This window comes from Stylophora pistillata, chromosome 2 (genome assembly GCF_964205215.1).
Source record: "Stylophora pistillata chromosome 2, jaStyPist1.2, whole genome shotgun sequence".
Lineage (NCBI taxonomy): Eukaryota > Metazoa > Cnidaria > Anthozoa > Scleractinia > Pocilloporidae > Stylophora > Stylophora pistillata.
Window position 1 is genome coordinate 17,520,497 of NC_142520.1, and position 27,941 is coordinate 17,548,437.

At 36.8% G+C, this 27,941-nt stretch overlaps 1 protein-coding gene and 1 long non-coding RNA gene across 2 annotated transcripts; both read right to left on the reverse strand.

The window, feature by feature from the left end:
* Positions 1-4,241: 4,241 nt before the first annotated feature.
* On the reverse strand, positions 4,242-5,323 carry LOC148737479 (uncharacterized). Its single transcript, XR_015996751.1, has 3 exons — positions 5,268-5,323; positions 4,491-4,547; positions 4,242-4,305 (listed from the first exon to the last, which is right to left on the reverse strand). It is a non-coding gene; the product is annotated as an uncharacterized LOC148737479 (long non-coding RNA).
* Positions 5,324-5,573: 250 nt separating this feature from the next.
* Positions 5,574-18,932, reverse strand: LOC148737480 (uncharacterized). Its single transcript, XM_088749311.1, has 15 exons — positions 18,880-18,932; positions 17,735-17,806; positions 17,295-17,366; positions 16,676-16,747; positions 16,238-16,309; positions 15,789-15,860; positions 15,054-15,125; positions 12,065-13,061; positions 11,619-11,700; positions 11,037-11,078; positions 10,799-10,879; positions 10,193-10,237; positions 7,924-8,177; positions 6,889-7,156; positions 5,574-5,674 (listed from the first exon to the last, which is right to left on the reverse strand). The coding sequence occupies exons 1-15, from the start codon at positions 18,930-18,932 to the stop codon at positions 5,574-5,576; spliced, it is 2,355 nt and encodes a 784-aa protein (XP_088605437.1).
* Between the last annotated feature and the right edge of the window lie 9,009 nt (positions 18,933-27,941).

Genomic DNA, 27,941 nt, shown 5'->3' on the forward strand with positions numbered 1-27,941 from the left:
ACAAGTCCAGCTCTACTTGAGATTCAGGGCCGTCCCTGTACCCCTTCCCAGACAGATTCAATAACACTGCAGATAAAGCTCAAGCAAGACTCAATACTTTCCTGACAAAAGACTCAAGCGTAAGGTCTAAAAGGTATTTTATTGAAGGCTATGGTTTATGGTAAAGATGACTCCTTTATTAACAATTTTATAGCTTGGTGCAATGTTCTAAACTCGGTGCCATGTCCCTCTAAAAGCCACTTTCATGTTCAGGTTATTCCTACTGTAAAAGCCTTGTTTGATGATCGCATTTGGATCATGCTATTAAACAGTTTGAATATCACGTGCTACAATGAGCTAGATTTCTCAAAACGAGTTAAAAAACCTACAAAATAACTACAAAATTAAACTTAAAACATTACCAAATATTTAACTTAATGATATTCTTAGACCTTTTTTTTTTATTTTTTTGTTATTTTATATTCAAGAGAAATATCAATAATATAAGCGTAATATGCTTGGACGTAACTTAAAGCCCTAATGCCTGTTATGCTCGCAAACGAGTTAAAAAATCTAAGAAATGAGCTAGGTTATTGATAAACTACAAAATCTCTGATTACCAGATGTCAACCTGTGTAGTTTTTTTTTTAATGCGATCACTTGTTCTATTCATTTGTTTATTTATCGACTAGAGATACCCATGAAATTTAATGATTAGATCAGCAGCTTGAGTGCAAAATACTCGCTAGCGAGTTTTGAAGAAAACTATTTATATTGTTGTCCTACCAATTAACTCATAACTGACTTAAGTACCCAAACGTTTGCTTAAGTTATATAATGAATCCTCCCGATCAGTCTTAGCAAACGTCCTAACATTAAGAAAGTAGACTTCACCTTACTTTTAAATTATCATAATGCTTGAAAACGAGTCAAAAAGATTATAGAAATGAACTACTTATATCACTTAATGCCTGAACACTAATTGGTAACGTGATATTCCCTAAAATGTTTGCCATTTTTATTCTTATTTACTTTCATTGAGAGATACTGATAAAGCAAACTAAACAAAACAAAACAAAAAACCAAACCAAACGAAACAGAACAAAACAAAGCAAAGCAAAGCAAAGCAAAGCAAGACAAAACAAAACAACACAAAACAAAACAAATCAAAACATAACAAAACAAAACAAAACAAAAACATACAAACAAACAAAAAATGCAACATTTTTTACTCTGATTACTCACCAGAAGAACTGTGCAACTAGGTTACGTTATTTAGACTACTGTTATTAAACCTCTTTTAATTAAAGTCTTGACCGTAGATTTTTGCTAAGTTTTTTTAGACAATCTGCAGTCCCAAATAACCGTCACTGTTACTCTTATTGACTGAAATGTTTGCAAACGAGTCAAAGAATTCTAAGAAATGAACTATTTGGATTATGAGGATACTACTAAGTATCTGCCATGTGAACGGTACAGCTGTCAAGTTTTATAGCCACATTCTAAAAACTCTTTTTTAGTCTCAAAACGCGCATTATGTGCAAAAATACTCCTAAACGTGTTTTGAGTTAACAATGAGCCACAGAGCTTTGTTATACTAATAAATCTCTTGACATATTTGCCTTAAGATGATACTATTTTTTTTCTCTAATATTAGTTGATTTTTTCTTAAACTAGAGATACCTATGACACTTAACCGTCGATACGTAATCTAAGTGCTAAACGTTTGCTTTTGTTAATATGATATATGTCATTTTATCAAAGTACGGTTTAAAAAAAAAAACTGAGGTAGAACCTACTCTAGAAAAAAGTTATTCAGGAAATTGAAATATTGAATCCCCCCTAGACTAGAAGAAAGCCCCGAAGAAGGCTAAAAAGTTATAATTAAAAACAGCTAATATTCATATTTAAAACCACTGAGGCATTTTCCTACTCACTTTAAGTTAATCTTGTGTATTATTAATGATAGGAAAATAACTTCATTAAAAAAACAAATCAGCATGCGGGCGTGATTTTCAGTGTTTAGCCGCTTTCCGGGTGAAGTCGTCCGGCAGCTTAAACTTCTGTCTCAAATTTATGATATTTAACAACTATTCACCAAAGTGGAGGTGGCTAGTGGTGGATATTTACCGAGCCGCGAAGCGGCTCGGTAAATATCCACCGCTAACCACCGACACTGAGGTGAATAGTTGTTTTAGTATATACTAAAACGATGAGATAATATACACTGCTTCGTCGTTAATTTGAGTGATTTTTTCGCTTGTCACGGATGCAAACCGGGACGCTATTTTTTCCCGAGTTGCTCGGACGTAAATAGCAAAGGATATTCGGCGTTTGACTAGCCAATCAGAGCGCGCCTTCAACGCTATCAACTGTTTTAGTGTATACTAACTTAGTATATGCTGGAAATAATAGACCTACAATACCAGCTAGTTGGACATATATCGCAATTGAGCAAACACAAAAAAATGGAATCAGACCAAATGAACTCTGAAACAAAAACAGTACTGCCACTACACGCCTATTCAGAGATAGCGCCCAATATCTTTGATACTAACTATACCATGCTACGAGTTATATAGCTAAGGAATCAATTAGGGAAATGAAAAAAAAATGTCAGATTGTGATGACTAAGATATTTCCACAGACACTGTACTTGATCGTTACTAGAATTACTTTTTTCTATTTCTTGAACTATTTGTTTCTTTTCTCCAGCCCTGACGGTCTCTTTGCTGATGAAAAGAGGAAAAGTACACAGATAAATGATTTTAAAGCGTATATAATTAGTTGATTACTTGACCTGCCAATCAAATAATCAAATAATTTTGTAAAAAAAATTTTGTCAAACAATTTTTTTATCAAATAATTTTGTAGCTTTGGGCTGTCTGTTCCAGCCAGGCAGCTACAAAATGGGATAAGCGATTGCCATGCCAACCATTTAGGCGTACAGTCAGGCTGACATTCCGGCAAAAAGTCAAGCAGAAAGTCCAGCTGATAGACACAGCAGCAGTTAGGCAGACAGCCTGTCTGACAATCAAGCAGTTAAATAGTTAGATCATCTGGCAGCCATGGTCAGCCCAGCAGTCATTAGCTCAATGTAATCTGAATGCTTACTCGTCAGCTGGCCAATTGATCTGTCAGCCATACCGTTATATAAAAACTCGTTACGTTGGCTAACTTAAATTATCAAATTTAAATTGATTCACCAGTCAATAAGCAGGGTAAATAATTCGAGGAGGGCAAGTAGATGTGAGTTAACAAAGGATATGCAGCACAGGGCACTCATAGAGCCCGCTAGCCACACAGGACTCGTTTTGATTTCACTTTTTTCAAGTCATACATCGCCAAAATCAGAACGCAGATCGACGCGCATGTAAAACCGTAGCCAGGACATTATAATCATTAGTAGTTACAGTGCTATGTTCTTCGCCAGAGCCCGCTTCAGTTATATCAATTGCAGTCAGAATCTCGATTTTTAGCCTTGTTAGATCGACCATAAGCTTTAAATAATACATGGAAGTTTACTCTGTTTGACTGGGAAATAAAGTCAGTGGGACTCATACATGTATTAGGAGGTTTAAGTAATCAGGAGGCAACCGTCCATGCATATACACGGCAATGCATCAGGACAAAAAATAAGATATTTTCACCCTTCATTTTAAATGATATATATAAGACTAATGTCGCACGGAATAACTTTGATAAGATAGCGATCAAAACGCAAATTCGTCTTAGGACTTTGTTTTCCACACCCCTTTAGTTAGTGGTATTCAGTCTTGAAACAAACATAATAAAGATTTACCTTGGTTCCAAAACAGAGAACTAAAGCCTGGTATCAAACACCTCTTCCTCCCCTGGATAAATTACGAAAAGACATGGAAATACGAAATATTGTAATATGAATATATTATTTCTAACACAATGCTCGCTTGGCTGTGTTGAAGTGTTTATCAAAGTTATTATTTATATTTTCTCTATTTAGTGTACATTTGAGGAAGTACCTGTAAATTTATAGATGATATGAAAAGTGAGTCACTCGACTAAATTCAAGTGTGACATATCAAGTTTCAGTATTTCAAGACAGATTTTGGCCTCTTACTAAGACGAAGTATAATAATTCCCAGTGTTTTCATTTTTCTCTCAATTCAGTCACTTCTGATGTGAATCACCACGTTTCGATTTTCTTCAAGCGATAAGTTGGAGTGACTATGTGTCACTTTATGAACACTGACTCTATGTTGGCGGATTTACTAGGAATTTTACCTTCCTTTGCGATCTCTAAGTCAGGCTCAAGCTCCTTCTCTTTCTCTTCAACTCTTTGAACATCTGAAGGAGATGATGTATTTGACAAACACTATATTACTGCTGAGTTGTTCAATCTTCTTTCTACTTAAGCATGTTATCAAACCATTAATTTTCCAGTGAATGTCAAGATGACAGATATGCTTCAATAATTCAACCCCTTGCCCTAACCTCACAAGTGAACAATCAAATAGTACCCCCTTCTTTACCTTTGTCACTAGGTAATGAAACTTCTTCACTCTCCTCTTTCTCCTCAGCTTCGAAAGCTGTGTAATAACAAAGTTATTTGTTAGAATGAAGTATAAGTATCTTAAAGGCGACGCATAGAAAGTAATTGAGTTACCATCATTCTGACTGTGTAGGTTAACACCATTGCCGCCAAATGTATAAATTTGTCTTCATAGTAAACTTGACCCATGGCCCTTCCATTAACCCAATTAATTGCTCCAAATAGCTCTTAAGTCCAAATAAATATAGAAATTATAATAAAGAAAACTTGCACTGTATGCAGAAAAAACTGAACTCTTATAATGATGTCTATTTGGATACTTGCGATCGACGAAGTTGCCGAGATGTTGGGAGAATCACTAAGTAATGGAGAGAGTTGAAACGTTCAGAGTTAAAATTTTGCGACCCTCTAGAAGCCTTGCTGAGGGACCACCAGTTTAACCGATCACCATTGTCTCTGTTCCCTCAAGTAGGAAATTAGTGCAGATACAAGGCCTACCCGTATATGCCCTTCAACCCTATCCAAGCGGAGAGCCTAAAATGACCGAGGCCAAGTTATTTTACGCTTTCCGTTTTCTCTGTAAGATGATGTGTGTACTCAAAGATACATTAGTCCTCATTCATTTAATCTTGTTCGTTATAAAGGAATTCAAAAGATATTTTTTTAAGAATCTATTAAATCGAATATATATTTTTTATTAACTCATCTAGAGCCTTGTTATCTTGATCGACCAGTCAAAGACAAACCCCACCTTTACCTTTGCAACTTGGCTCTGGTATCTCTTCGCTCTCCGCTTGCTGCTCAGATTTACCTGTTGTGTGATAACAAACGGTTATTCGTTAGAACTAAGTAAAGTCGCTCAAAGCGACGAATAGAATGCAAGTGACCGTCATGACCACTAAGTAGGTCAACACAATTATAGTAAAATTAAAAAGGTGGGTTATATAAAAGAACCCGGCTAATGGCCTGCAAGTAAGCCAGGTACAATGCCTCGTTGGCTTTTAACTTCATACAAAGAAAAACGAAAACAAACAAAAAACAAGAACTTGCACTGTATGTGGTATTAAAGAAGGGTGCTATATAATGCACCGTTCCGAAAGAACTCATCGCTTTTACCTTCATCAGTTGGCTCTTCATTCTCAGGATTTTTTTCTTTTTCTTGACCTACAGAAATACATCATAAACAAAAGGTACCCATAGAATGATGTTACTATTTTTTTTGTTTGTTGGTTTCATTTTGGGTAGATCATCATTATTCAAAACAATGACAACATCAAAATTTAAAGTATTAAGGAGAAAAATGACCCATTAGATGCACCCCAAATAGCGGTATGTATAAACCTCCATCAATAAAAAATAAATATATATTATTAGACATTTTGTTGTGTAGTATCACTGAGTATTTTTACGAGTTGTACTGTATTTCGACGAGCCCGTAGCGCGAGTCAAAAGAGAAATAACGAATAAAAATACTTAATGATACTGCACAACAATACGTCTAATAAGTTACTTATTATCCAACAGACCAAATTCTTTTTTCAATGCGGGGGAATTTCGCGGATATTCATTGACAGGGAGTGCGTGACAGATTTATACGAGGCGGAACGGAATTGGGTCGTTGTCGTGTTGCTGTTTCTACTTTCTTCTATATATGAAGAAATTTCCTGGTCATCAAGCTGTTTTTCCTCGTTCGATTAATCTAATAAACTTGGATTTATATTTGCAAGCCATGCTGGCTCTTCGTCGTCAGAAATATGACTCAAATTGTCCGCCATTTATTTTTCCAAACTTCAATCCACATCTTCGCTTGCGCGATGCAGGAAAACCTGTCTAACCGGTTCTCTAGGGTACAAATATCGCGTGATACTTGTACTGGTCGGTGGCGTTATTTGCACTCTACGGAGTGTAGTTGGATAATAAAACCTATTTTTATAAGGCCGATTTGGTGAAAGCCTAAAGAAAAATATGCGTACGTTTTGGTTTTTTTGACACTCGCGGGCGTAAATATGACCGTCAGCCGCGCCGCACTCATCCCGGAATTTTTTGGTGATATTACAAGTAAACATTTTCACAAGACAGTACACTGTTCAAATCAAAATATCAATAACAGAGCTTGTGCGCTCACGGAAAAGTAAACAATAATAATTAACTAGGAGCCTGTAATGGCATTTTGATTTTGCTAGCTCCTTTTACTGTCCTCAAGCTCGAATGAGCGAACTTAGAGAAGCGCTTCCATTGTTGCTATGTGACGTCCTATTGGCATTGATCATCTGACGGCGGCGTATACAAGAGAACAGTAGAGTGATAGAGATAATTGTACATAATATATAACCTTAAAACCACACTTCATTTAGTATGTTGAATGTAAAGAATTGTACCTTGTGTACAATGAAGGCTGACAAAATGTACTTCATGGATGTGTCCCAAGGCAAGTGTCCTGCTTTTGTCAACAGGACATTGTGGCCTTAAGATAACGTCGTGAGCAGCGGAAAGACTGCTGACCACATGAATGCAAGTTTTGTAGCAGTTTGCTGCGGCACAGAGAATAACATGGTCACCCCAAGCGCCATCTTGCTCCATGTACGTTAAGTAATCAGCCCACGATTGATGTCCATGGACGAAGTGAAACAGATTTGTCTCATCCGGCTGCGAGAAGAGTAAAATAGAGAACGAAACTTAAAGTGTAAAGGGCATGGTACACTGGACGAAGTTGAGTACTTTGGAAGGAGTCATCGGATTAGAAAACAACAAAAAGATACTAGACTGTAGTAGGAACGGACAATAACGAATCAGAGTTATGAACTCAATGTTCTACATTGGATGGAGCAGTCTATTTGCCCTTTTGAAACATCAAATGTCTAGTGTCCACTTTAAGTCAAGGCTATCCAATTAGGACTTTCCCATCTGGGGGAGATTCAAACGCAAAGTACTTTTAAGAAATCTCTGGTTGGCTGCCTTCTCCGCACGACAAAGCCCTTTTGACACGGAGGTCTGCACTCTACATTCATCCGTGACCCGGACATGGTTTCTATTAAAACACTTGAACTACAAAGCGTGTTTTATGGGTTATCCGACAGATTAAACAGTTATTCCCCAGAATAAAGGTGACTAGAGCTGGGTATTTATCGAGACGAAGAGGCAAGTTAATTATCCATCACTTTCACAGACGCTGATGTAGAAAATTAGCTACGTATATACCAGAAGGCGGTGAATGGCACTTATTAATCACTTACCATAGCCAATGAGCGCGCGGTGTGGTTTATACTAAAAGCTGATGTCAGAGTATTTGTGATCCTTATTAACCCCTACAGGAGGAGTAGTGATGTGTTGGCCAGTTGGCCCACATGGAGATCTAACCTTCATGGTGCTTCTAAAGTAATAGTAGTTACATAAAGTGTAAGACATCAACTTACTAGTTTAGGGTTTTTTCTGAGGTGCTGGACCAAGATTTGTCTTAATTCGTCGTGTTTGATTTTGATTCCCATAGCAATTTCCAGTTGATCTGACAAAGCAAAGAACATGCAGTTTCCTGATCCTTCATTGTCAACAATTCTGAAGCCTTTGTCTGAAGCAATTTTCCTCAACTCAAGTTTTAGGTCGGCCTTGTCATTGACTTTGCTTGCATCGAGTTGCATCTGTTGAAGCTGAGCAATTAACTGAACAGAACCTAAATGGACAAACGGATGAATGGACAGAGGATAAGTACCACAATGCCCGTAATTAAAGGAGGATCAAAGGTAAAAAAAAATATCTACAATGTAGATATATTTTTTTTAGGTTTCTACAAGTTCTTAGTAATAAGTTTCTTTGATATATGGAGGAGCATTATAGAAAAGGAAGTAAAAAAGAATTCTTAACGCCTCGGTTTTCAAATTTCATTAAATCGCACTAAGTCATTTCTCCAAAAAATTCCTAGGAGATTAAAAACATCTACACTTCGCCCTCCAAAAGCCAGATATTTTAGTCTAATATTTTTTTTTAGTTCATAGTTAAAATAACGGGTTACTTTTGACCTAGTTAGATGAAGCTTGGATAAATACAATTATATTGTGTATACAAAACAATCAAAAAATGCTCAATTCCTGTCAAAACTTATGTTGTTTTTGAAGATTTAGTACTTTTTATCGGTTCAAGTGTTTTCAATTCGTGGCGCTACGCTCCGAGATTCATCTGTAGTTTTAGCTTTTGAAGCGGCATTTTGGCGGAATTCAGTTACTATCGATTTTCTCAAAAAGAAATCAATATTCAGTCAAACGAAACATGTAGCGGTTGGTTTCATTGTAAAGCCCACCTAGCTTGAGAATATGGGCCAAATCAATTTTTTGGCTGCTGCCACGGTATTTCGAAAATTTCTCATTTTTGGCCACATTTGCTCTTGAGCGTTAGTTAATTGTTTTGTAGAGTGATTTATTTCCCCCTTAAACTGACAAACCAAAAACCCGGACGTCAAAATTATCGTCATTATCTGTTTCAAAGAACAAGTAGATTAGACCATGTCATGATGCTGACGGTTGGTGTTTTCTTTTGAGAAAAATTCCTCTCAGATGCAGTTTTTACATAAGTTAATATGTGTGTACATTCAATTATTCATTGATTCATGAAATAATGTTCTAAGGCCTAATTTATACGTCGCGATACAGTCGACTTTCATTCAGTCGAATTTAATTCAAGGTCCCACAAGCAATTAAATTCGACGATAGCGCGACGTCTGAAGCGAATTAAATTCGTTTGCTAAATTAAATTTGTTTTAGACGTTTTATCCGTTAGGGTAAGACGGATAAAATATCGATAAGGCGTCTTCAGTTTTAACGTCGCCCTAGCGTCGCGTCGAATGAAATGCATACATTTTCTTAATTTATTTTGGCGATCCCGCAGAGACCCGTGGCGATCCCGCAGCGACCCGTGCCGAGCTTATCGAGTGACACCTCTGACCAGAGACACTGTATTTAGGAAGAGAATTAAGTTCGACCGTACTGATTCTTACGCATACAACCACGCCACGATTTATGTCGATGGAACGACGAATTTAATGGAATTGAATTCGTCTGAATTAAATTCGACTGAAACGCGACGTATAGACTAGGCCTAAGTTATCCAGTAAAGGCATTTTAAAAATACAAGTATAAAAAAGAAAAAAACAGATTTTATTTTCGGTCAAGCTTACTGTTCGTTTTATTGTCAGCAAAGCACTCGCGTAACTTGAACTAGAGTTTAATAAATCACAATCGATTACTTAGTTGAGTTATTTATTAAAAAAAAAAATCATACATAAAGTTTAAAAATATAATAATAATAAGGATAATTATACTGTTGCCAAGGAAATTTGATATCACTCGTTTCTCTCTTTTATACGTTTCCATTACATCATTTCTTCCAAACCATTGGCGACTCTTAGAAGTAGTTATAGAAAGCAGTTGAAGTGGGATGAATGGAATACTAATCTTGTGCGAATAAAGCGGTTATCTATGACTTGCTTTCTTATTTTATTGATAAACCAAATTTGAAACAATTTTTAGTGTAATAGAGGGCCCTAGATGGGACTTGAACCCACGACCCTCCGTGATCTAGTCGGATGCTCTAACCACTGAGCTACTGGAGACTCTATGGTGAGAACTAAATTTGAAATAAAAATAAAGGAAATAATAGGCAAGGGATTTTATTTCAATTAATAGGAATTTGTACCTGAAGGAAATGGGACGTCATCCCCTCCACATGCTTGTTCCACTGCTATCGATGGAGTAAATGTTTTTTTTTTGTAGAGTTATTTATCAAGTAATAAATTAGAAACCTTGATACACTGAATAGTTATTGTCAATACACATTACCAGATCTGTGTCATACGGACAACGCAGGTATAATCCTTAGACAATACGACGTAAATGCTACTTATATAAAAGGATGATCATGAGATTCTCCCAAGCGGGGTTCAGAAAGTACGTTAAGAAAATTGTCATCAGAATTTTTCGAGGTGACTTAGTTTCTATATGGATTCCTCTTGCAGTTATCATACAAAATTGATAACACCAAATTTCTTCCCACTTATGTCATATGGGGAAACCATTGCTTAATCTTTACTTATTCTATAGTGCACAAACTTATGTGTCAGAGCATGGTAAGGAATGCTATGATTTCATTCTAGATATCTCAGTATTTTCAAGAGCTACCGTTTGGTAGACTAATCAGTCCTAATTGAAATGATTGAGTTCAGAGGTTTTCCATTTCATTGTCCACTTTACTAATTGTGAAATGACGTATCAATAAAAATAAGTAAACGGATAACGCACAGACCTGGTTGCGGAGCAGGCAACTCAGGGGCTTCCATTTCTGGCATTTCTTTCTGTTTTATTTCTTGCAATTCAATTTGTTCTCCTATGGGGAAGAAATTGCAAAACAAATGGGACTACGAAGGGGCAGAATGAAACGAGAGACAGGTACTATACGCAGAGTCCCTGCCGAAGAGGGTAGAAGACTTTTTATATATAATTACACTGGGAATACCCATATTTTACCGTTGTTAGCATCTCACCTTCATATCCGATCTGTCCCTGCTGATCATTTTCTGCTTCTTCTGTTCAATAGAACAAGAGCAATAAATCTGTACTGGTCTTCTCCAACCGGAGAATAAACTTATGTCAAGCTTTTCTAAATTTGTATCTTCACCTTGGAAGTAGAAACATCTATCTATATTCTAAGAATAATTTAGAAATTTCCGTTCTTATTCATAATTCAAGAGATTTTGCAAACTGAATTCAATTAGATCCTAACAAATACCTTTGAAGACACCAGCCAACATAAGTTGAGATCAAATCAAGATTTCAATTGGCGTCGTTGCCCCTTTTGAATTGGTTAATTTATTGCTTTGTCCCCAATTCTACCTTTAAACTTAGAGTCACTCACATGACTGATTTCATCTTACCTACTTCTTCTATAGCAGTTCATGTTCTTGATAACAATCCTGTTTTCACATTTTGCTTCTTACACCTTTTGTGGTTTCAATAATTAATGTATTCTATTGGAAGTAATGTCTGTTTTTACCATTTTAAAGCAATTCCAATCTTATCCCCTTTCAAAACTTGATAGTATAAGTAAATAGAACATCAAACTGAACCTTCTGGATTTTTTCCCCTGCTGAAAATAGATCGAACATTGGCCCACAGCTTCCTCAGTTTTACTTTCAACACGGCTTGCACCTATACGTTAGAAATTTATGGGCTTGTTAGTGATCTGCATGGGTATTATCAACCGTGAAAAAGCAAGCAAAAAAAAAAAAATCTGTACAATCATTTCTTGCATTTAGATCTATGCGAATTTTGTGTTTCTATTTCGGGTTATTTAGCGAAAAAAAAGAAAAAAAAACTCCTCTCGAATGAAATGTGATGTTTTCAAAATATTTCTTGTCCGTCAAGGAAAAAAGAGACCGTCGTCGTAGTAAACTTATCGCCAACATCTCTGAGGAACATCTATCAGTGTTTGTTTCAAACAATTATCTTGCAGTGTGTCTGTTAACCTAAAAATGACAGTTTGTCCTATTCCGAAGAAAGATAAAAGTGTTACCTGTGGAGTAGAAAGGGTATACAGCAGTGGGTTGATTGCCGAGTTGATAGGCAGGGCGAACACTGCAATCCACACCGCCAGATCACCAGGTGGATCAAATGTTTTCTCAATGTGCGACTTGATGCCAATGGCAATGATTGGTATCCAACACAAGAAATCGGTCAGAATAATAAAGAACACTCTCTTGGCAAGTGCCCTTTCTCTTTTGGCCTGTGCACTTTGTGCTCTTGCTTGTATTTCACGAACAGTTCCATGCGCACCGAGCCGTCTGCTTGAAGACCACGATTTCAACAAAATGGCAACATAAGCCACCATAATGAAGATGAAAAGAGAAAAATTTAGGACGATAAAGATAGAGGTGGAGTATTCCCAGCCTTCTTGTAATTGCGGGGAAAGTTGCAGGGGCAGGCACACAACGTTCTTGCCATAGTACCAGTCACCAAAGTAGTGCATTCCAGACAAGGGAAGGAATGCCATAATGCCTCCCACCAGCCAGATCACTGCGCACATTATACGAGTCTGCCTCGGTGTAATTTTAGCAAAAGTGTAAGGAAACACAATGTTCTTGAGCCTGTCCCATGCAATCAGAGAGATCATCATAACTGACACCTCACTTGAAAGGACAGACATGGCGCCATTGAAATGGCAAAACCAACCGGTGCGCCACTTATAGTCGTGCATGTAGTATTCCCCTGCCCATTGGAGGTCTTTTATACCAATAATGATAAGGTAAATACCCATGATGCCATCTGATATACCCAGATTCACCAACATGATAGACTGGACCATATTGTTATCAGGGAAAAAATACTGCCACCCAACTACAAACAGAGACCCAAACAACGACAGGAGGCCGACAACCCAAAGACTTCTCCTTGGAGCAAGGTTGCGGAACATGGATTGACAGCTTGCAAAGTTGTCATTGAAGGAATATTCGCAATCGGTATTCTCTTTGAAAAGATCAAGGTGACAGCACATCAGATTGGTGTCCAGAGTTCTGGAATTCGAAAAAAGAAAAGAAATTTTAAAAGGTGCATCGCCAGAACATTGAGAACGAAATTATATAGATATAAAAAAGATCGGCAAAACAGTGATTTTTGCAAGCTAAGACAAAGATGATTGATAAGAAAGTAATTTCTTTCTTTTTAACTGATTGACTAATAATAAGAAAGCCTCACAAAGTATGTTTGAAGCACTTGCGTTTGAAATCTAAATATAGCATCATATCATTTCCAATATTGAAATTCGAAGTGTTGGGGAACGTTTTCATGAATCCAAAGTCACCGGTGATCTGAACTATAAAGGCTGAGCAGAGACAAAATAATTGAAATGATAACAACATGCTGCATGTCAAAGTAAGAGACGTTAAAATTTAAAGTTGTTATTAGTCTACTGTAGTAAAGTTGCATGCAAGTTGCAGCGCCTCATGTCACAACTTGACAATCCTTTTATTATTATTTTTTGAATCAACAATGCTTTCGATAAACATATACAGCCAAAAACTAACGATAAAAGCCCGACGTTTCGGCGACATCCTGGCGCCATTGTCAAGAAAAACTAAATTAGATATGCGATTTCAAGAGTAACTACGAATCCAGAGTCACTTATTTGCATAGGTCAGCCAAAGACCTTGGCGCGAATTGAGTTTGATTGTGCGTTTAAACACGGTCGTAGTTGTTTAATGCGTAATATCTCATTAACGAGACAATCAAACTTGTTAGGGAATTTTTTCAACACCTTAAAACAATTGTGAAAGTCATCCGGAATCCTACCCGCCGAGTGGTGTTTGCAGTGGTAGATTTTAACGCAATGAAGACTGGTCAGCGATCCTTAAGTTTAGGAAGGTTTTAAAAGTAGAGTCCACAAGTTGCAAGGGAAACCTCAGTTTAGAGAACAAATACTACAGTCGTTCGCACTCCTCAGTGAAGTAAGACCGTGACGAGGACAGGCGATATGCGCGATCGAGGATAGCTGTCAAAAGGCCGCGCGTGGACCTATTATCAACATGACTATTGTAATGGAGGAGCAGACTGCCGCTTGTTGGTTTCATGAACACTTTAGTTTCAATGTGGGGCGCTTGGTTTAGGAGTCGAATACCGAGAAAGGGGAGCATTCCATCATTTTCGACCTCCATAGTGAGTTTGATGGCGGGGTGGGTGTGGTTGAGGGTATTGAGGAGGTCCCTTGCTGTAGAAAAATCAGGCATCACAGTCTTCATTGCGGTTAAAATCTACGACTGCAAACACCACTCGGCTTGCCAGACCCTCTATTAAAGACCAGGAATCAACTAACATAGTTAAGAAACACTTAAAAGATCTCAGTGTGAAACTCCAGACCATTGTCCAACCAGTGTTTATGAACCGCAAGATTGCCCAGGAGTTTCCGACAAGCGAACCAAAGCCTAATGCTTATTGATCAATGATGCGTTCTGTATAACTTCAAATGTGACCAGTGCGATGCTGGTTATGTCGGATACACCCGTGGCCATCTCTTCGTACGCGTTGATGGATATAGAGGAAAGACCTCGTCAGTGCGCAAACGCTATGACTGTAGACACGCGGGCAGGATTCCAGATGACTTTCACAATTGTTTTAAGGTGTTGAAAAATTGCCATAACAAGTCTGATTGTCTCTTTAATGAGATGTTACCCATTAAAAAACTACGACTGTGTTTGAACGTACAATCAGACTCAGTTCGCGCCAAGGTCTTTGGCTGACCTTTGCAAATTAGTGACTCTTGATTAGAGTTAGGGTTAGGGTTTAGAATTCTTATTAGTTACTCTTGAAATCGCATATTTAATTTAGTTTTCCTTGACAATGACGCCAAGATGTCGCCGAAACGTCGGAATTTTATCGTTAGCTTTTGGCTGTATATATATATATCTATATATATTTTTTTTTTATTACTTTTTTCCAAGGCAATTCATACAGCATTCGCCTCAAACATCTTTTTTAAATCATTGAGTAAAATGATAACATTGGAATCTTACACTCTGATAATGTGCGGAAAATAATCGAAAAATCCTTTGGGCAGCTCAGCCATTAGGTTGTAATGCATGAACCTGCAATTTCGAGTAGAAAGTGAAAAGTACCTTAGATTATGATGTATAAACTGTTCCATTATCTCATTTTCCCAAATAACTATTTACAAGCCTTCCCTCTGACTGCAGAAAAACTGAAAGTGAATCCACTTCAATACTCTAAATAAAATTCACACCGACATCTCATCCGATTGCAAAACATGCGACTTTATTTACCATGAGAAAGATCAGTCATTTACAATGAACTTACAAAAATCGCAGTTCATTGGCATGCTTAAAAGTCGTCCTGCTTACGTCTTGTATCTTATTACCAAAGATGTTGCTGTAAAAATGAATAACAGAACTATTTACAAACAGAAGGTAAACGCTGTTTGATTCCTTAAAAATTCACATAGAGTGGCCTTTAAAGCTAAAAAGTACTCAGCTATGTTTGTTAGCGTTTTGGAAAATATTCACTTTGGTCATTAAAAGCATGTTTTACTAAAAAGGTTACCTTTTTTAGCTCAAAAAAAAATTATCAGCAAAAATTACATTGTCGAGCATTGCAATTTTTTTTAACACGCCTGTTCTACTTCAGGTTAACATTTCGAAATCAAGATTCCATATTTGAAATGTTTCTGCTACATACATTCCATCTCCTTAGAAAACTCTAGACATTTTTTGTACGTGATCGGCTGTACTTACAGGGACTTGAGTTTGTTAAGGCCCTTGAAAATTTTGTCAGGTAAGACCTCAATTCTGTTCTCCGAGAGATATCTTAAACAGGTGAAAAGGAATTTTCTAAATTAATATACAACTGAAACATTGTAATAAGGCATGGCACATTTAAATTCACCGTAATAATTAACATTAAATAGTATCACACTCTTTGCAAATATCTATCTGATGGCAAATATTCTAATAGATTTATTATACTAGCCGTCACTGATAGAGGATTCTAACTCCATTCACTTATGAGGTGTTTCCTGTTATGGCTCCGAATATATGTTACCAACTAATATCTGTAGACAGTCTCACTTCAACTTTTATTTACCGTGCTTTTAAAATGCAGTTCAATGGGCTCGTTCTGGATTGTTTTGTAAATACAAAAGATCACCTTGGAAAATTAACGTGTCGGTTCTAAATATACTTACAAATTGTACAATTTCCCCAAGCCCTGGAACTGATCTTCATGAAGCATCTCAATTTTGTTATAGTCCATTTTCCTGAAGAAAGCACCGTGCAAAGTTTAGACTGAAAGACGCACATGTAACCGTGGATTGATATCCTCAATTCTGCTTAGAGCTTTCTTCTAAATCTACTACAGGGATTTTTTTTAGTGAATTAGCAACCAGTTTTGATGTTTAAAATTCAGGCTGAAACATCTCCAAGGCAACAAGTTCTAAGCTTCTCTCTCTCTCTTAAAAAAAAAAATTATGATAAGACAAAACGTTCTTAACTGATGAAAAAAAATTTACTAATGTAAGTTTTCATAACTGGAAGCTGATCTATTTACCACTCGTTGTTATTTGCAAGACAATCCTTCGAAGTAATTTTCAATTTCTTAAAGAAAACAAAAAAACCTCACTTACAGCATTTCTACTTCTGTAATGTTTTTGAAGATGTATGGCGGTAGATTTCCAAGTTGATTATTTGACAAATCCCTGAATAAAAAACAAAACAAAACAGGGTTGAAAATCTATAATTGTGAGATATCACCATTCATTCGCAGAATAAAAATCATTTACGGCTTCTGAAGAACAACTGCACCTCAACTTCAATTACCAAACACAGCTGCATGATATGGCATTGTGTAATTCATCTAAAAAGTTTCGCAAATGTTTTCTTACAAATTTTCAAGACATCGAGACAATTAAAAGTACGCTTACTTTTTATCCTTAGTTTTTGCTAATCATTATGACGAATAAAGATCCTCGAGCAATTGGTCTTCCTTGATCCTATATTACTTTCGTTATAGTTTTCTAGCTCTTTAATTAGCGAGCTTGGGTTTAAAATTGATAAAAAAAACACCGTGGTGTGTCTGTAACAAGGAATTAACATTTGGAAATTTTGATTTAGAAACATTTGTCAGACCTATCAATTTTACCATGTCTCAGTTAACTGAATATGGCGCACAGCTTTGACAGTCGGGATCTTAGAAAGTTCGGATTACCTCTTTTCATAAGATTTTATTTTATTCATTTTACTCACAGAAGTGTCAGCTTCGAAAGGCTGTCAAAAATTCCTTCTGGAAGATTATCCAATTTGCTATTTGACAAATAGCTGATTGGAAAGGCAAAGGAACAAATTGAGTCTTGATTTACCCTGTTATTTGTAACTAATAATTCAAAATACATACAGACGCTTGTCATTAAATTAAAAGTGATCAGATGCAAAGAGCTGAAGGTAATCATTCATGTGCAAACAATATGCGTATTCTAGTGAAGAGGATGGAACAGGTATTGTGATACATTCGTCTTAGCTAGGTCACGATTTTTTCTAAACGAAACACGCACCTGAGAACTTAAAACAGCTTACAATACTCATGAGCTGCCTTGTTTTCGAACAGAGATGACAATAAAAGCTAAAAATCATTCCTTTAGCTCAGCTATCAAGCTAATTACTGTAAAAGGCGTTTGCATGTAACTTACAGTTGTTTCAGACTTTTTAGATCTTGGAATAATTTGGGAGGCAGCTCAGTGAAATTGTTGTTTTGCAACCATCTGTGTTGAAAAAGAGAAAGTGATGTGGTTTTATTAAGAAGCTTACAAAATGACTATTTCTCTGGTTGTATGTGTGTGATAAAATATTAATTACAAGTTTTACTAGCAACCTATGTGGCTTTTTTGTTGCTGGTAAAAGGAATCCCAGACAGATGGGATTCCTCTCCTCTGATGGATGATCAGAGGATGAACTGGGAAAGTCAACTGTATGTGAGGATAAACAGGCGTTAGCAAAATTAAAATCTTAAAATAGAATGTGTTAAGGTTAGTGATTATATCGAGGGTGCAACTTCTGTAACACAACACTCTTCGACTCGATAAAAGTTAAAGAAAAAAACACAAAGAAATTAAAATAATTTTTTTTTCTGGATATAGAGATCCAGGGGAAATCATTGAAAACAATGGAATAAAATTAAAAAAAAAATTGGTTAAAGAGGAACAAAACCAACAACTAAAAGCTAATAGGAGGGAGTGAACGGTTGTACTGTTATGATGATTATGTTTCTAACCACACGTTACAAAACAATGCAATTCGACTCGATGCAATGCAAAGCGGGCGATCAAGTCGTTAAAATTTACTCAATGAGAAAAAGGCCGAAGTAGAAATTTTTGAGCTCGAAATCTTGACGTAAGGACCGAGTGGAGCGGGTTGTGTCATGTGATAAGATAAAATTGAGCAGTTCAATTTCCACATACTGATAATGGTTCTCAACCTGATACAATATAAAGATTTCATACTTAGTCTATCTCAGTTCTGAAATGCGAGCACTTATTCGCTCCAGAATATATCTTGATCAAGTGATCAAGCCTTTCGAGATAAATATTATTAACAAGGAGAGTCCCAGTCGAGTCAGAATTAAGAAACATCCGATAACTTTTATAATTTGAATAATTTCAAAATGTTGTTAGTTCTGTTTTTTTATCTGTTTCCACATTATCGCTTGTGATGATTCACAAAAAAGATCTTAATACAGCGCGATTCAGCAATACAAAATGATAAACTGTCACCGTGAAAAATTTCGTTTTGGGGAGGCGAGGAATGCCTTTAAAAAAGTATTTTTAAATTTACTTACAGTTCCTCTAATCCAATCATGTCTTTGAAGGCATTTTCATTTAATCCTTTCATGTCATTGTCATTCAGGCGTCTGCGTTATTTATCATATACACCGATTAACATAATTAAGATAGTACTAAAGTGTATTTTCTTAGACAGGGGGATCACTGAAACTTTCCGGGCCCGTTGTCCTTGACAGATATTAGTGTTTTTACAATTAAGCATTAATCAAAAACTGACATCCGCCTCCTGAGTCAGGATCTGTCATAGGTAGAAACTTAATGAATACTCCTCAAACCACAACACACACACACACACATACACACATATATACATATGTGTGTGTGTGTGTGTGTGTGTCTATTTATATACATATATAAATAGAATAAATGTTTGAAAAGAAAATTTGCCCTGAGCGGGATTGGAACCCACGTCCCCCTGTTACTAGTCAGGTGTGATGACCACTACACTATCAGGACAACCATGCTGGCAACAAGGCAATCGAAGATGTGATTTACGTGATTTACGTGATTTACGTGACTTACGTGATTTATGTGATTTACGTGATTTATGTGATTTACGTGATTTATGTGATTTACGTGAATCGAGGATGTGATTTAAGTGATTTACGTAAGTCTTGAATTGCATTATCCAATGATCCAGTTTTTAATAAATATATATATATATATATATATATATATATATATATATATAAGTTCTATATATAAGTAAGTGTAAAACGATGAAACACGAAGCAATATATATTTATATATACATGTGCACTCTCGCATGGCAAGATGCCTGCACTTGGTGCCACAAGTGTAGCACCAAGGCAATGGTTTATTCCAGAGCTTGGCCCAGTATCTGCATTGCACTGATGAGACCCACATAGGTTGAAACAGTGTGCGCCCTGTCTGCAGTTATATATTTAACAAATGGTGGACGCCAAAGCGTGTACTATTGAGTTATGGATGCAAGCGGGAGGTTACTAAGCACGAAAGAAGCGTAAGAGTCGCGCGAGGCGATAGCAACCACGAAATAGATCTGTAAGGATAAAATGTAGTTGATTGACTTTTTTTCTGCTTATCACACGTTATACTCACTCTACTACATGTATCAAGCACTGTTTTACGCACATCAAGTTTAACCCTCTATATATTTAACAATTATTAGCCTCAGGTTCGGTGAATATCGTCGAATAGTCCCCGAGACGAAGTCAAGGGGATTATTCGACAATATTCACCGAACCTGAGGCGAATAATTGTTTTAGTATAATTTCAGCGCTGAACAACAGAGAAATTTTTAAAATCATCACATTTTAGTAACATTTATTAACATAATAAATTAATATTTTATATAAACCGCGTGGAGCGGTTTATATAGCGTCATATAAGGAACTGCTCGACTAATCCGATTGCTAGAAACTCCTTGCTGAGCTCTAAATATATATATAAGTAATGTGGCACACGAGGACGGACAATTTCGAGCAAAGGAAGACATATACTCCAATAGATAAAAAAACGTTTCGATCTGAGACCTTCTTCAGTTGTAATACAATTAACTTACAAACTCCTTAAATATGTTTACAAAGAGGGCGTGATGACATGTATTAACAAAAACAGTAATTACTACGCGAAAAATTATCGCAATCCACAAGAAAAACAAGCACAGAAATTACAAAATTGTCAGATCCACTAGAAATGTTAAGGAACCAGCGTTGAAATAAGGCGAGAATTGTACCAAAATTCCCAATCAAAGCTGAGACCTGGACCTATGATGCCCGCCCAGTAGGTAGCAATCAGACAAGACGACACATCGTTTCTGTTATTCGAAGTTTCGTGCTTACGCACTCATCAGACAGATTATATATTATATAATAAATATATACTATATATATATCTGGAGGAGATGCTTTAGTTGGCTGTATAGTGCTCAATACATAAAGTAGAGCGTAAATAGAAATAGTAAAAAATCAACAAGGAAACAAAGTTTCCGTGACTCGTAGTTTCATGCTTTCGCAATTTCATGCTTTCGTTGTTGATTTTACTATTTACATATATATACTAAAACCAATGAAAAACGAAAATCCTCTTTTTCTTTTCCTTTGCTTATGCACTACGCATTTCACCGCTGTTGCGGCTCTTCAGGCATAGCAAAGTGTGTTTATTCACTTATCACGTCACAGATCTAATTGTAATTGCAATAATAATTGCTATTGCAATTCGAAGCTCGCGTGAGTAACTAGCGTAGTTTCAAATCATTAAGAACGGGTTTATATTTCGAAATAAAAGAATTTTTCTTTGTTTTTTCTCATGACCTCGGAAGGGCCGAGAGTCTTGTAAGACGGAAAGATAGTGAACTGACGTACATATGCACGATCTTCGCATTAAAGCACTATTTGAGCAATAGTGAAAATCAGACCTGAAAAAAAATTTCAGGCCTGTACGGGATTCGAACCACTGACCTCTGCGATACTAGTGCAGCGCTCTACCAATTGAGCTAACAAGCCAACTGGGAGCAGGCCATTAAATTAATTCGACATAAACCCATAGATGATCTACGGGTTTATGTCGAATTAATTTGATGGCCTGCTCCCAGTTGGCTTGTTAGCTCAATTGGTAGAGCGCTGCACTAGTATCGCAGAGGTCAGTGGTTCGAATCCCATACAGGCCTGAAATTTTTTTCAGGTCTGATTTTCAGTATTACTCAAATAGTGCTTTACTGCGAAGGATCGTGCATATATATGTTTCATAACCGCAGTTCATACATATGTTTCATATGTTTGTTGTTGATAGTGAACTGAGGGGTCAATCTCGCAACGCATTCATCAATATGCTTGCTGACTCCCAGCATAGGTGTACGCGGGTCTCTAATTTGTTGTTTATGAACTGTCACTCTATTTCTCAGGACATCACCTGTTTCTCCTATATAATTATATGGACATCCTGTACATGGTATTACGTAAATCAAGTTCGTTCAGGAGCAGTTCATCGAGTGTTTTAACCGAAATGCTTCATTCGTGGCTGAGAAGGTGAATTCTTTACCCTGTTTTAAATAGGGGCATGTTCGGCATCGTTTTGTTTTACAAATTCTAACTTCCGTATCAGTGTTCTTTTGCTTGGAGAAATAGGAGTTTGTTAACATCCCTTTTAGGTTTCTGGGTTGTCGCTGACTGTGAATTACTTTAGTCTTGCTCATAATGGATTTTAATGAGGAGTTTTGGTTCAACGTTGGAAATGTTCTCCTGACCAGCTGAAATACTTGCGGATTGTTGGGATTCAAAGTTGTTACAAGACAAAGGACATTAATTTCGGTAGTTTGCTCTCACACCCTTCTTAACCCTTCCGTCGTTTGAGTGAGGGCCTTATTTACACCGTAATCAAGTATCTAAGCTGAATATAGTTTCCTCAGCAGGATTCTTTTGAGATCGTGGAGGCGCCGTTTCCTTCTGTCCTGGTCCTTAACAGTGATACATATCCTCCGAGCCAGGTTGCATGGTATCTTATTTTTAGTGTGTCTTGGAATGGCTGGATGTATATGGCAGATATTGGAATGAATCCGTCGATTCATAATAAATATAAGTTGTTAGGTAAGTATTGTCTTTTCTTATCATCACATCAAGGAACGGAAGTTTTTTGCAGCTAGTTTAAGCATTAAGTTGAATGCTGTTATCTAGACTGTTTAAGATATCATGAAGCTCCTTTAATTTTTCCTCACCGTATTGCCAGTTTATATAACAGTCATCTAAGAATATTCCCCAGTTTGTGGCTTATTTCTTCTCCCATTTTGTCCGAGACCTGGTTGTATAATTCGTTCTCCAAATACCCGAGTACGCCTTAAGAGCTGCATCAGCAGTGAAACGCGTAGCGCAAAAGCAAAGAAAAGAGAAAGAGGACTTTCGTTTTTCATTGGTTTTAGTATCTTTATTTGATATAGAATTTGACAGTTTCTTTACATATATAACAAGTTAAAAGGCCTCGAGCCAACAGTGACGCCGCGCCAGAAGGATCCAAAAGGATTTACAGTCCAAACCTCGATAAATAGTGGGAAAAATATTGTAGCACACGAGGACCGACAACTTCGAGCAAAGAAAGACATATACTCAAATAAAAAGTCTAAGAAAGTTAAATAAAATACGTTTCGGTCTGAAACCTTCATCAGTTGTAATACAATGACTTACATATTCCTTAAATAGATTTATATAGGGCGTGATGACACATATAAACAGAGTAATTACTACGCGAAAAATTATCACAATAAAAATAATCAAATGGAAAAATTGTCGAATCCACTGAGAATGCGCGGCGTCACTGTTGGCTTGAGGCCTCTTAACCTGTTATATTTAACAATTATTCCACGAGCGCGCGTTGGATATGAGATGATAGATAGCCAACGAGGCGCGTGGCGCCGAGTTGGCTATAATCATCTCATATCCAACAAGCGCGAGTGGAATAATTGTTTTATTAAAAACGCCCCCAAGAAAATATTATTTTGTAAGAAGAAACTGGATTTTTTAGCTCCCTTTTGATTTTAAGCTGATGCGAACGCTTACCATATTTGTAGATTACGGTATATTGGCTGATATACCATAATGGCTAAGCCAATAAAAAGTCTTGAATTGCATTATCCAATGATCCAGTTTTTAATAAATATGTATATATATATATATACATATATATATATATATATATATATATATATATATATACATAAGTTAAGGAATTAAAGAGGACGCATCGATTCTCTGTATCTCTGAGTTTCGCGCCTAAGCGCACGTCAGACAGAGTTACAGAGAACCCATGTGCCCTCTCTAACTCCCTAACTTATGTATAATTAACGGCCATTTAATGGAAATCTTTTATTTTTAAAGACACTAGGGAACGCCTGTCATATAAAGAGTGGATTTCGTAAACGGGCAGTGTTGGACCATTGTCAGATTATAGATTTTCATGTCAAGAATGTGACAGTTGATGTCAGGTTGCACTTTTGTTATAAAAACTAAGATGACCACTTGGAACGGGGAATCTGATACACCTGTCATAGGTTCTGTAACACCTTGACTTGCATCAGTTTCAAAAAAAAGCGTTAAGAGCCTTTTAGAGTTGTTGTGCAGCAAAAGATACACATCTTGGCCCCTCTTTCAGAAAGATTTGACAATACATATTATCCACCACTGAATCATTACAAGTTTTTGTTCGTCTAGCCTTGAGAGATTGGTGATAACTGGTCTGAAGTCCGACTTTTCAACCAGCGGTTGTCAAAGATGGCTGGGAGAATTCTCTGTTCTTAATTTGTTTCATTTTTTTTTTCTCGGGGGGGTTTCTTTTTTTTTTTTTTTTTTTACAGCACAAATTGAAATAGGTATGGGTATCTTTACGTACATCAATATGGGTGAAGACCCACTTGTCAGTAATCCTTAGATTGAAAACTCGCACAGAAAAAAAAAAAAAAGAATATTACTCACAAAGACCACAACTTTGTGTTCTTGTCAAAGATTCCCGGGGGAAGGTTTTGCACTTGAATCTCAGACAAGTACCTATAGACAAATCCCACATACATAAATGTTGCATAGCATATAAGACAGCAGCAATACCATTTAAAATCATTTACTTGTTAGTTAGGTACTCCTACACTAGAAGTGTAACTTTAAGTATTTGGCTATGAGTCAATTTCTTCTTTCAGTTCGATTCCTTTTTTCGAATAAATATTAATTAATAGGCTGTAAGATGATTTCTCTTGGTATAAACTAATGGTAAAACCAAGTGCCAGTAGCACATCTTTTAACTTAATGTATCCAGCCACAGAGATACCTTATTTGTTTGTAAACCTGACTGTACCTCGAAGCCCACTTAATTTTCATGATATTCTGAGCCGCAAGAATTTGTAATCAGGTGTCTTCTGGCGAAGGATATTTCAGTTGACATTTAATCTTGAAAATTTTGTGAATTCCTAACGTACTTATTGGTGGCAAATTATGACAAGAACGAGGAAATCCCAGCGAATACGAAACGGAACATAGTAAGTAGACTCACAGGTAATTTAGTTATATCAAGTAAGTTGAAATTGTAAATTAGCCACGGTAAAGAGTAAAAGAGCTGACGTTTCGAGCGTTAGTCCTTCGTCAGAGCGAATGGAGGAGTTGTGGGTTGTGTGTGGGTTTATATGCAGAAAGTGGAGCTACGCCATAGGTGGGAACATGGCGACGAGAATAACACGAATAAATTAATGGAATGAAAAGCGTTCGTTGATAATTGTGGGATTAAGGGTTTCGATTTGAAAGATAAAGTCTTGTTCAAGAGTTTTGCGGCTTTCCGTATTACCTAAATGCAAGGAAAGACCGCAGATTGCCACCAGCCATATGTTGCTTAGAATGATAAGATAAATTAAAATGTCTAGCGACGGTTTTGATGCGTCCTTGTCATTCCTTTCTACGTCGCGAAGGTGTTCTCGGAATCGGTCACTTATTCGTCTTCCTGGTTCGCTGATGTCCAACTTTTTGTAATTAATGCAAGTCATGTAATAGATTACGTTAGCGAAGGTGCACGTGAAGTGATCGGTGATCTTAATGGATCGTTTGGGTCCCGACATTTTCTCAGCATTTTGAATGAAAGTACAAGTTTTGCATCGTGCGCGAACACGTATAGAAGTACCGGGTTGGTCATTAGTGTGGAATGAAATAAGTGGAGGTTGCGAAAAGATAGTGCCAGTCTCTCGATCGTTTTGAAGTAATTTAAAGTTTTTAAGAATAGTGGATTTAACTGAGTGGTTGTGAGGGTGAAACGTGAGAGTGAATGGAATGCGGTCGGAACTTTCCTTCTGTGATGTTTGTAGTGCTGACTGTCGATCAATAAGTTGGGCGGTGGTGACCCACTTGAACAACACAAACAGGGTAACCACATTTTTCGAAAATCTGGCACACTGACTCTGATTTGTGGGAAAAATCAGAGTCATCACTACGTAAACGACGACGTCCTAGAAACTGAGAAAAGGCAATGGAATTCTTAACATGAGATGGATGCGAAGATGAATACAGCAAGTAACTATGTGAGTCTGTAGGTTTGTAATACACACTAGTGCATAAACCGTAGCCTTCAATTGAAACTTTGATATCTAAAAAAGGGGGAGAATTGTCGGAAATTTCCCAGGTATATTTCAGAGACGGGTAAAAAGAATTGACTGCAGTTATGAATTGAATTAGCTCCTCTCTGGTAGAGGAGGTAGCGCCGATACCTTCGTCGATGTAGCGACCGTATAGTTCAGGTTTGGGGCCAATGTTTTGGCTAAAAAAATTGTGTTCAACAAAACCTACAAAAAGATTGGCATAGATGGGTCCCATTTTGGTACCCATGGCTACGCCATTGGTTTGTTTGAAAAAGTGGTCCCCGAATGAAAAACAATTAAGCGCGAGCTCTAGCTCAGTTAAGCGAAGTAGGGTTTCAGGGTTAGGTTCCTTAACAGCGCGTTGATAAAAAAAAAAAAAAAAAATGGGAGGGCCAGAAGACCTTCGCCATTAGGAACTGCAGTGTAAAGAGGTGTAATGACCATGGTGAAAAGAAATTCAATCATTACACCCACCTTCCACGTAAAAAAAGAGCTGGGTTTTCAAATCTCTGGGATTAGTGAGGAAGAATCTTCAGTAAGTGTTGTACTCAAATTTGTCTTACCCCTCATGCGGACTAGATGTTGGATTATTGTATCCATCATCGTCATTATAGTTGTAATAGTTATAGCTGTCATAATCTGTAAATCTCGTGCCAACCGGCACATAGAGTCTTTGCGGTATTGTTTATTTGAACCAGTCTGATGTGAGTTTTCTGGCCCCATTCCAACAATTAATGACCTGAAACAAATGTTTTTCAGGCGGTTCTTCTTCAGATATTACTCGGTCTCCCCGAGCCCTTTTCCTATATTGTGTCTCGGAAATAGCTTCGACTTGCGATGTTTTCATTTTACGACATATGCCCGACAACTCTATCTGCTTTTGCTGAATTTAATCATCATGCCAAGCAGGTGCAGCTGTATTGCTGATCGTAGCTCTGATTTTATTTTTAGCATTCAGTCTTCTTAGTTTAAAGTCATTTATACATTTGGATATATAGGATAGGAGATACTTTTCGATGAAGTAGATGAATTTTGAATCATTTTGCGTTTCTTGATATACTAATTGCAATTCAGTTATAAAAATAGAGGCTACCAAAACCAGGATTGGCAGGCCTATGAAGCAGAAGATATTTTTTTAAAGAGGTCACAATGTTTCTATGAAAACCTCTGGTTAATTGTTAAAAGAATGATCGCAGCTTTTGAGAAATAACCGGGCAAAACTTATCGTTGGAAGCTCGTTTTAAGGAAAAAATTAAAAAAAAAAAGAGAAGGACGCTATAACTTTAACAAAACATTGCTTTTAAAAGGGACGTAGCCTTTTTTAGGCATTGACTTTCCATTACTTCTTTCTAACTTTTCGATGTCTAACATTGTATAGGAAATGCCAGAAGCAAGCAAGCGAATCTCCATGCATATTTATCGACAGTAAAGTCCCACAAAGAACCTAAGATGTCGAACATCCAGTTCCTAGTGGCCTAGCTGCATACTCCTCACTCTAATGGTGCCAATAATGCTTGGTCTTTTTCGGAGTAGAGACTGAGATTACTAATGAGGAAAATTTTCACTGCAGCGTCATTCTTTTCGCCCTAAAATTATCAGTTTTCAAATAAAAAAAGGAAACCAAAGGGTCATTAATCCATATCCACATAGGGTCAAAAACTTCAACAATAAGTCAAATTTATAGACATAGGATAATAACTATTCTTATAGCAGCTCTAGGTAAATTAAAATATTTGCGTGTTTGTTTTTGTTTTCTATTTATTTATTCATTTATTTTTCCTTTTGTTTTGTCTTTTATCGCATTGCTTTACGTATGCTCTTGAAACAAACGATCCTATAAGTTTTGTTTGTGATCGCATGATCTCTTAAAATACAACTGAAAAGTAATGAACGATGCCTTTGCCAACTGTTCAGTTCGTAGTCGTGAGTTCCTTCCTCCTCATACGAATTAATCTTGAAGTTGTTCTTGAGATTTCTGAT

What these genes read in the sequence shown, in the direction of transcription:
- LOC148737480 (XM_088749311.1), bottom strand. Translation starts at nt 18,932, where the DNA reads ATGAAAGGATTAAATGAAAATGCCTTCAAAGACATGATTGGATTAGAG. An exon ending in CAGGGGAAAAAATCCAGAAG is followed by an intron (nt 11,079 to 11,618) that starts GTTCAGTTTGAT and finishes TCTATTGAACAG; the next exon opens with AAGAAGCAGAAAATGATCAG. An exon ending in GTTGCCTGCTCCGCAACCAG is followed by an intron (nt 10,238 to 10,798) that starts GTCTGTGCGTTA and finishes CTCCATCGATAG; the next exon opens with CAGTGGAACAAGCATGTGGA.